Raw genomic sequence first — 10,654 nt, forward strand, 5'->3', positions numbered from 1 at the left:
AGAAGTTTCACTCACTGGACTGTTGTTGGTTAAAAAGCAAATTAAGGATCATAAATAACAAACGTAACCTGCCCATCCTGTAAGGTTTAATGTGTTGAACTGTGTTGTCGGTGTTGTAGTTATAAAGACAAACTATTTATTTAGTCACCAAAATAAACTGATATCTCTTCAACTCAGCAGCATTTCAACCCAAAACCAGACGTTTTTATTCAAAGTTTATTTCCATTCACGCAGAGAAAATAAAACAATGTTTGCTCCAAAAGCACGAGTCAGCACATTTTAACAGTCGATCCCAGCGTTCCAACTCTTCCGCGCAGCAAGTATCTCACTTTATTTAGCCAAAGAAAATAAAAATAAAACCGATAGATATTGTGAGTTTGAGGCATGAATATTCAGCACGCTGCACACGTTTTGTTCTTCTGGTGGCTTCTGTTTGTTCTCAGCGTTTCCTCAGACGTTCATCGACAACATCAGGAACTGTGAGGGGAAGAGAGAATAGACTCAAGTTAAACCAAGTCCCAGAATATTAATATCTAAATTCAGTTGAGTGTTAAGAGAGAAAACTCTCTTGTGATAAGAAAGACAATCCCAGGAGGAAATCCATCCGTCTGGTTTAGCAGGTTTGGTGTAAAACAAACACCTTCCGTAATGTTTGCAGAGATTAAAGGGTGTCGTGTTCCATGAACGTGGTTTTTACCTGCATGATGTTCATGTTCACCCGCCCTCTGCGGGATTTGTCCAGAACCTGGAAAGCTCCTGGTTAAGAGGAAGAGTTTCAGTCAGCTCAAAGTGGCAAATATCTCTTTTCAAGTCTTTAGTTTAAAGGCATTAATGTGGTTATTGTGGACCCAGTGGAGGATTTTATCTCAACTTCTGTCTTCTTTTATACATACTGAACATGTTCATTTGAGTTTAGATTCTATTTTGATTTGATATACTTCTAATTATTTATTTATTTGTGTCCTTGTGCTGCTGCAACACCGGAGTCTCCCCTCTGGAAACCAATAATGGATTATCTTATCTTAACGATTCATTAAAGAAGTATTCAAATCAACACGGAGGGTCTTAAATGAACACAAACTAACACAAATACATCTTTACTGTGATCATTGCGGGCCGTTGATGAACTGTGAACCCAGCAGAGGATCTTATTTCAACGTACTGAACATGTTCTCCAGACGGACGATGCAGGTGAGGTAGTCGTCGAAGTCGATGTCGTATTTGTCGTCAGCAAACCTCAAGCCGATCAGCTGCAGGAGTTTGTTGTTCAGCTGCATGCCTGAACAACAAGATGTACACGCAAGACACTAGATCATTCCCACAAACCGATGACTGTCATGTTTATTGGCTGTGGTGCTACTACCACTAACACTGTAATACTACTTTTATCACTTTTACTTCTTCTTATTAGGCTTATTATTGTTGTAGTTATTGTGGACCCATTTACATTGAAGTTCCAGACGACGAGGCGTACACAAAAAGCAAGAAAAGCGTTTTCATTGCACGCAAAATGACCTGCAAACTGTTGCGTCATTCAGACGCCTCTTTGGTGAGAGCGGGCTGGTCACCGATTTAATTATTTGTGTGCGTGTCTGTACATGTCTTTTCTTTAGGAGAATCCTACTCATTGTCATTTTCAAACAGTCGACTCTCACCTGCAGCTTTGAGAGCGATGCGAAGCTCGTAGGACGACATCTTTCCTGAGCGGTCGGTGTCAAAGGACAAGAAGAGCATCTGGAACAACAGAAGCTCAGATTAACAGCCTGAAGCACAGAAACACTCCACCGCCAGAATGTAACTGAGTACATTTACTCAAGTACTGTACTTAAATACAATTATTATTATATGGAGTTTTTCCATTTTATGCTACTTTATACTTTTACTTCACTACAGCTCATTGGGAAAAATGTACATGCTTTAGTTACTTCACAGATTAAGAGTCGTAATACAAAATATCAATATATTATAAAAGGATTACCCAGCAGTATATAACGCAATATGTATCAAATATATATATATAAATACATTAAAATGAGCTCCACCTTTTAGTTTCAACAGTAAAGTAATGAACGCATTAATGCATCAATAATCATAATCTAGTAACGTAATAATGTGTATTCTGAAATGTGTCATTCTGCATAACGAGTACTTTCACTTTTGGTACTTTAAGTATATTTTGATGCCAATACTTTTGTACTTTTACTTTAAAATGTTGAATGCAGGACTTCTACTTCTAAGTATTTTTATAATCTGTGTAATTTGTACTTTTACTTGAGTAAATGAGTACTTCTTCCACTTCTGAGTCACGTTTTTTAAACACATAAATCAACACGTACGATCCACTTCTTCATCTTCTCCCAGAAGACCTTGAACTCTTGGAACTCCAGCTGGCCCGTGTTGTCCACCTGGTTTACTGTCAAGGGAAAAACTTTCCCAAAGCATTTTATTGTACGGGATTAATGTTTACTTATGTAGCCTGAAATCTAAGGTTTTGACACGAGTCAGTGGGTGATGTGGAAGGATACATCCATCAGGTTGATGATACTGTGGCAGGTGCTCAGACTCAGGCCTTCAAATTTGACCTCTTTTCCTAAAAGCAAAACAGTGGAACAGTTAGGTTTTTAAAATTTGCATCAAAGTGAAAAAAAGGAAACGAAACTAAAGGGACTAGCTGACAAAAAAGCCCTCAAAATACGTTTCCTTTTCACTTACGTCTGCTGAGGACGCCGTTCAGCATCTGCTGGAGCTCTCTGACGGAGATGGCCTTGTCCTGTAGACGCACAAGTAAACTTTAAATTCATCCATACATAGTCATCTACAAATCTGACCCAGTGTCTGAGAGGGTAAAACTCCAGAGACGCCGCCGGTCGAGGTCATGTGATCTCTACGCTTCACAAATGTGAGATTCTGATGTTTTCTTACATCACCAGCGAGCTGTTCAAACAGCCTCCTCAGGCCTTTCTCCTCGTCCGTCTCGTCCTCTGGAGCGGAGGGTGGGGGCGGCTGGTGGAAACAACACGGCATCATCAGTACAGGCGAACAGGACCCGGTTGATCGACTAAACGGGGTTATTGATTATCAAGTTCCTGGTGTGATCTACTTACATCTGGGAGGTCAGCGTCAACGTTGCTTCCCATCTCGCTGTGGAACAGAAACACAAGTTGTGATACTGTGTCGAGACATTTACCTATTTTAAAATGATGTATTAATTCCCCCCAAGACTTACATTATTATCAAAATAGAAAGCCACTGAAACTCTCCATTAAATATGTATTGTTTACTCTTTATGGGTTCACTAGGGTTTTAAATAGTATTGACTCTTTGTTTCCCAGTTTTGTTCCCCCGATGTTTCAAACACTCACAGAGCCGCGGCCTTCTTCTCTGAGAAGACCCTGATGATGAAGTCGGCCTCGTGGTGGGGCTGGAAGGTGGTGGGGACCAGCAGGTAATTCCCGGGAGGCAGTGTGAAGCGCTCCGATATCTCCCGCATGTTGATGTAGGTCCTGCTGCGAGCTTTGGATGCGTGGTAGCGGAAGAAATCTTTTCCCAGTTGGTCCTCGTCCTCTGGAGCCTGAACGGGCAGAGACGAGAGGTTCATTTGAGCTCGTTCTAACTGGACAAGATATGCTAATAAACACAAAACAAATACATTTGATACGTAAAGGTAGGGGAGTGTGAGGGAAGTACGAGGCCTGATGATTGACTGACAAAACAATGTGCCCTCAGCGTCCATTTAGTAGCAGTTCCGGAGCTTTCGGTCATATCACATGATCTTCAACAGCAGATAGACTTCACTCAGTTGTCGTGGATTGTAGATTTTAAGGCATTTTAAAGCCTTTGAAGATTGAAAGCACCAGAACAGCTACTAAATGGACCTTGTGATGAGATTGTTTTAAGGTCAAGAATGAACACATTAAAATCGTGAGAGGTAAATCTTAATGTGCACTTAAAATATGTATATGTTCCGAAAAATGTACTTACAGTAATATAAATAACAATATAAATGTGTTTCTATCAAACCAATTTTGGTGTCTTGTCTTTGAAATCTTTCAGTTTAAGTAAAGTAATTGAAATAGTTAAAGCCAACATGGAGTCCTGAGCCAAAGGTTGTTTTGATGAGTTGCACTTTCACTGCGAACACTTAAACGTAGATATTAAACCTCGTTTCAAGCAGGAATCTGTCGCTCGTTCGGTTTCTTTCTGACCTCGTACACTGCGAAGCCGATGGTTTCCATGTCCATGCCTTCCTTCCTCAGCTTTCGTCTGTTCTTCTGCATCAGAGCGATCACCACGCTGCACACGTCGTCGTCATCGTCAGCGTCCTCCAGCTGCAGCTTGAACTGCGGGTTGGTCCAAAATGTGTCTGCGGATTGAAGATTGGGAGATGAGGATGGCAGTCGGGCAGTTTAATGACAAAAGGCAACAAATCAAAAAAAAAAGAATATAAATATTAAATTAATTATATCATCTAATCTGTTGCCAGTAAACCCAACTTGTTTATTCTGCAATAAAGTGGAGGCAAATTCCTATTGCTTTCTTTCTCATGTGATTTGTAAGGTCTGGTGGTCTCACCGATGAAGTTCCTGCAGCCTCCAGCGGTGGAGCCGCGGATCCAGTTTCCCTCAAACATGTTTACTTCCCAGTGGCGCTTTGTGTTGTCGGACAGGTCGTCGGGGGTCATGTTGCAGATCTCCACCTTGTTGTAGTTCCTCTTGAAGTCGTTAAACTCCATCCTGGCATCACAAACACAAGCGATGTCATCTCGAAATACAGTGAATACACAAGAGTTCATCTTGATCACATTTGTGTTCAAAACACATCGCCACAGAGTTTGATTATAAAGTACAATAATGAAAAGATTTGAATGCGTTTATTAAGTTTGTGAGTCTGGATGGAGTCACTGTTCCATTAGAAAAAGATATTTACTGGCGTGTGAAATTTAATATTAATAAAATCGAACTCCAGATTTAAGTGTACAGCACCAAATGCTCCCTCATTAAGATTAAATTAAAGACGGTTTCTTTTTTTCTATGTGGCATCTTTGGGCAAGTTTGGGCACATTATATTTCTGACCCTTTTTACAGTGATTCTTCTGTTCACTACATTCCTGCGTGCAACATATTTAATACACAAACCTAACGCAAAGACAAAGTTGTATACAGTTAAAAACATTTCTTGATTTTTAGTTTGGACCAAAGTCATGACGTGGACTCACCAGAATTCACCATTGTCTGATTTCTGCAGGAGGCGATTTTTATCAGCTGCGTCAACATTATTCCACTCTCTGGAACTGAAACAAGACGAAACAATCTGTTACGACCTTAACATGCAAAAATCGGAGAAAAAAGAACGCCAATACTTTCCACCAACAACTGACAAAAACACATCGCAAAACTATATTTGTTTTTCATTCATGCAAGTATGAGGTTGTACTGTGAAAGGCTTCAGTTTAACAAGGAAAAGTCATTTTGGTGGTGTGATGAAGGACAAACAATGTCCATAACAATATGATGAGGTTATGTTTGGTAAAATATCCAGGATTGGTCATTTTACTCTCCCATCCTAAATAATGCGATAATAATCTTATTGGTATTATAATACCAATAAAGATGCTTTTAACGACTTGTGTCCACAAGATATCTCTGTAGACAAGATAAAGTGGTATTGTCCTTCATGCTCACCTGTCACTCCAGGGGCCGTTCCACTCGACCTGACCCCAGGGGTTCCTGACCCGGACCAGCTGGACCTTCTGCCCTCGGACAGTCACCTGAAAATCAGACATTTAGTTTTTTGTTAGTGTAAGATTCTGCGTATGGCTCTGCTTAGTAATTTCCCTGAAGAAGTAATTAAACTGAATAAAAGTTTTCTATATACTTTTCCCTCATCATTATTAGTAAGTCTGCATTCAGAAATACATAAAACTAGTGTTACCTCCTCCACGCCTGTGATGGAGTACGCGTGTCCCTTCACCAGGCCGGTGGTTGTCTTGGCCTCAGACTCTGCAGAGCTGGTGATCTGGAGAAAACCACAACGCCCAGAGAGGTGTTTAAGACAGAAGAGCTTGGCTGAAGTACTTACTAAACTTCTTGTACAGTATGACAGGTGGAAGTAACAATAATTAAATGATATGAAATAAGGTTTTTACATCAATGGAGCATCCCATCATGGAGCCCCTGTCCAGTGCCTTCTTCATGGTCGAGAACAGTCTGTCTGTGGCGTTATTGGTTTCGTAAACTTCACCGACACCGCCGGTAAAATCCTCCATGGCCTCCATCGTGCTGCCGCCCTTCAGGGACTCGTAGCTGCCGTGCAGTCTAAAAAACAGGAAACAGGAAAACACATCACGGTGGTTAACACAGAATGAACAAAGTGAAATCGAAGGCCAGACTTAAAGATTTAAAAAGCTGTCACAGCTTAAGAGGTTAAGGATGGTGGTCTTGCTTTGGATGTACATGTTCCCTAGGGGATGAACCATGATCCTTTTGGTGACCCCACAGCAGCGCTATCAGGCTTTTACACAGACTAAGAGTCTACATTACCAAAGTCAATGGGGACCATGAACGCCTATACATCTTAATCTGTCTAATTGCTGTTGATGTATTTCTGTCTGGAACAAAGCGATGGACTAATTGACCAACTGCTAGCATGGCTAAAACTCTAACACCATGACATTTACTGAGTATGTTTATGCTCCCCAGAGGATGATCCCTTTCCTAGTTTATACACTCTTATGACCTTTCCTCAAGGTCCACTCTGAGGACAAACTTCATCTCATGCTGCGTTCACAATACAAGCGACAAAAGCAACGAAACGACAAAGTGTGGTCAGTTACATTGTGGTAGTTATGTTGTTAAATAGCCCTGGCAACTGGCTAACGGCATTCCTTTTGATGGAAAGGAACAATGTGAAACAAAAACGTATGATGATGTTCGTATCGTGTGAACGCAGCATAACAAAGCACAAATCCAATGAAATTTCAGAGAGCTTTTGTGCTCCCCAGAGGATGCACCCTATTCATTTTAATGGTCCTTTCATTCACTCCACACATGTTAAAGTTTTCAGAAATGTGGGTGTAATGCAGAGCTTTACATTTTCAGTCACATTTAGGCAGATATGATAAATAAAATACAGTTATAGTGTGACATGATTGTGATTTTGGTGGAAACAAAGTAGATTTATTATGCTTATAATCTGTCGCTGATAAAGGAGGTACAAAAATATGTATTTACTTGGCGTAGGCCTTCTCCAGCAGGGCGCTCCAGAACTCGTCATTGGAGGCGGAGTGAAGCATGATGAGTTTGTCTCTAACAACCGGCAGCCTGTCGTCCACCACCACGTCCAGCCATCTGTTGTGATTCCAGAACTGAGGGACAAACAGAGAATGTGTCACTAAACATCATTTTCTCACTATTTAGTTATCTGTTACATGTTTGTTGGATTTGTTATTTTTGGCTCATTTGTGAGCAAAAAACGACCTCCTGTTTTATTGTGATTGGCTGAGACACCTGTCAATCAAGCAAACATGCCCCCAAAAATACTTCTCTTTCAGCCTTAATATCTCTATGACATAAAAACTAATAATTAAATTATACTTTTAGAGAGAATTCAATCCTTTTTGACTAAACTGTTTAAGGTAAGTGAAGCTCTTTGTTACTGCTTCACTAGATGCCGCGTAGTTTGCATACATTGACTTTTTTATATTTAATTTGCTCTGCTTAGTATGTGTGTCTTATTTTCATGTATTTATATATTATTATATAAACACACATACTGTGTAGCTACGATATCTGTAGCTTTATATCATATTTAGGATTATTCTTATTTGGGGAGGAGGTCTACTGTGCAAACCTACAGTTTTTATAAAGTTTGTTTTAAAACATTAAACCCTGCAAAGCATAACTCAGTAGAACTAACGGACGGATGGAAGGAGGGTTAATTTACTATATTAAAGAAGTTTTAACCATCAAATATACACGATGCTTCAGCTGCTTCCTCATACTCTACATGTAGAGGAAGAGATTAATCTGGGTGGATTATTTGTGTCTTTGTCAAGGTAAAGTTTAGTTTTCTTGTTCTTGACAGACACTGAAATGTCTGAAAACGAGCACAAAAGACTCAGTCAGAGGGAAACATGTCATCCGATAAACCATCTCCGCCTCATCGGCCTGCAGTCGATCAGCCGGCGGTCTACCTGGAAGTGAAAGATGCCAGCGTATCTGCGGTCGAAGTCCTGGTCGTGGGGGACGACTCGGGCCAGGGTTTCTTTTTTGAGGGTCAAGGATGCGATGGCTGCCAGGAGCCAGCAGTCCCCTGTGGTGACAAAACGGGTGCATCATGGGTAAGTGGGTGAAATATGTGCATACAAATAGACACAAAACAACTCATGCAGACAGCTTGAGTACCAACCAAGTTGTCCTTGGCAAATGTCTGTCCTGTCTGCGTTGCCGACGATGAACTTCGGGTTGTCGCAGATCTCCTGTAGAGAAACCGGAAAAGAACAGGTTTGGTGTATTTAAGAAGAAGAAAAATGACAGTTGAGAGGTGACACAGGTGCCTTTAATAGGTGTGTTCACATTCCAGGCATATTAATCATTCTGAATTCCCTCACTGAAACACACACAAACAACACACCAGCTGAAAGCAGCTGAAGCGTTTACTCTGAAGCAACGCCCAAGAGAGAAATGTGTAGTCATCGTAACAAACGTGATTGGTGAGTTTACCTCAATTTACTCAGGTCAGGTTATGTTAACAGGTAGAAATGCTGGAAATGAGCTAAAGCACACAGTCAAGTGACAGACATCAATGAAGAAAGTCAAGAAAGCTTCCACGAATGTATGAATCTTAAGCTGATCAGCTAAAACCAACCAAAATCAAACGTCTGGGCTCGTCTTCTGAGCAGCTGCAGAGAGTTTTATTTTACTGCAGATAGCGTTGAGGCGTGTGGGGATAAAGTCTGCGTACGGAGCTCAGAGTGAGGAAATGGCCCATGCACTTGGCTCTATTTACTCAGCTTTCTTGCAGAACTGGTTTTGCAGCTAAGACGGGATAAAACCAACTTCAAATAAACTTGCGCTGTATTTCTTCAAAGCCTTAATATCAATAATTACTTACCAATGCTGCCAACACTCATTCACTCAACTGCCTCAGACAGTTTTCATTTATTCAGCCTGTTCTGAACCAGAGTCTTACATTTATGAGACTTTAGACTTTAGTAAATATGACCGGTTTTAAACTGAAAACGACTAGAATATTAAAGCATGTGTTGACCCATCATAGAAAATCTCATCATGTGATCAGCTCACCTTGAAACCGCAACATTTCATTCATTCAACATTTCAAAAACTGAATTTGAGACACAAATTGGCTACATTTAACAGACTAAAACTTGAAATCTACAAATGATATGTGTGCCTACGTACCTTGGGCCTCTTCCATTCAATATTGACAGGAACACTCTGGCTGAAGTAGAGCGAGGAGTCTTCGGCGGGGAAGTCTGGATCCTCAAACAGGACCCCCTCCTTAAGACATTCATGCCTCAGATCATCAAACGACTTCCCATCCGACTGCGTGTCCACGGCCTTCTTGGAGCCGGAGCCCTGGCCCGACAGTGTGGACTGGAGAGGCATCTTCTTCAGGAGGAAGAAGCTCAGTGAGCGGAGGAAGAAGGAGACGTGAGGTGGTGTGTGATGGAGTGTGTGTGTGTGTGTGTGTCTGATGCAGGACAGAGCCTGTCAGGTCGGTAGGGCAGTGAAGTACACACCCTCCAGACAGAAACTGGTTCGTCCTCCTGTGGCGGTGAACCTCGCCCCAGCTGACTCTCTCTCGTTCTCTTTAGTCTCTTATCTCAAGCTCTCTCTCTCTCTCTCTCTCTTTGGGTTTGACTTACAGGATACTGTAAGAATTCATTTCTGGTGGTTTGGCAACTAATAAATTCAATAGTTTGAAGTGGTGTTCTCATTCAATCAGTATCTCTGTTAGGGAACTTTTGGTGCACTTAAAAGGACCACAGAAGTGTTGTTGTTCCTTTATGTATTTATATTTATACTTCTGTCTGTACTGTAAACATCTGACATATAGTGTATTTATATTTATACTAAAATGTCTTTACTAGATATTTTAAGCAAAATGACCACAAAGAGACACAAAACAACCACTAAGAGATACAGAATGAATACAGACACTAAACTTCCTCCTCTCTCTTTCTTTCTCTGTCACTGAGCAGTGTAGATTCGGGGGTGTGCCTCCGTCGTCTCTGCTGCACCCTGCCACCCACATCAGTCTAAGACTCAGTACTCCAGACTGTCCTGCTTTCTGCCAACGACGACATTCCTGCTGCACAGTCACTGGATTCTTAACATAGCTTAAGGTGAGTGTGTATTTACACAGTTATGTGTTGTGTAGTGAGATTTCCATTCGTGAAGGTTTGTACTTTATTCACTCAATTAAAAACATCTGCTCAGGTGATACAAGCATCCACAAAAGCGCATGTCCTCTTTGGATGTGACCTTAATTTGACCTAAATTAGAAACAAATATCCTGGTGAAGGAGGTGAGCAGCATCCTCCACCTTCTCTTTAACTACCTCCACCTGGACATGGTGCACTGCGGCCTGAAGGGGGCAGTAGATGGCAGTGGTGGAAGAAGGAGTCTGGTCT

At 41.2% G+C, this 10,654-nt stretch overlaps 1 protein-coding gene across 1 annotated transcript; it reads right to left on the minus strand.

The window, feature by feature from the left end:
• Positions 1 to 224: 224 nt before the first annotated feature.
• capn9 (calpain 9) lies at positions 225 to 9,692 on the minus strand. The gene is made up of 20 exons (XM_076091772.1): positions 9,420 to 9,692; positions 8,407 to 8,476; positions 8,192 to 8,310; positions 7,230 to 7,363; positions 6,146 to 6,314; positions 5,932 to 6,015; positions 5,682 to 5,767; positions 5,216 to 5,290; positions 4,573 to 4,733; positions 4,206 to 4,363; positions 3,363 to 3,571; positions 3,105 to 3,141; positions 2,923 to 3,003; positions 2,713 to 2,770; positions 2,526 to 2,590; positions 2,337 to 2,405; positions 1,656 to 1,734; positions 1,163 to 1,279; positions 698 to 756; positions 225 to 477 (listed from the first exon to the last, which is right to left on the minus strand). Exons 1-20 carry the CDS (start codon positions 9,624 to 9,626, stop codon positions 451 to 453), a joined length of 2,064 nt encoding a protein of 687 aa, XP_075947887.1. The 5' UTR covers positions 9,627 to 9,692; the 3' UTR covers positions 225 to 450.
• Positions 9,693 to 10,654: the final 962 nt, after the last annotated feature.

Source organism: Anarhichas minor, unplaced genomic scaffold (genome assembly GCF_050575085.1).
Source record: "Anarhichas minor isolate MPS153535 unplaced genomic scaffold, ASM5057508v1 ptg000014l, whole genome shotgun sequence".
NCBI classification, from domain to species: domain Eukaryota; kingdom Metazoa; phylum Chordata; class Actinopteri; order Perciformes; family Anarhichadidae; genus Anarhichas; species Anarhichas minor.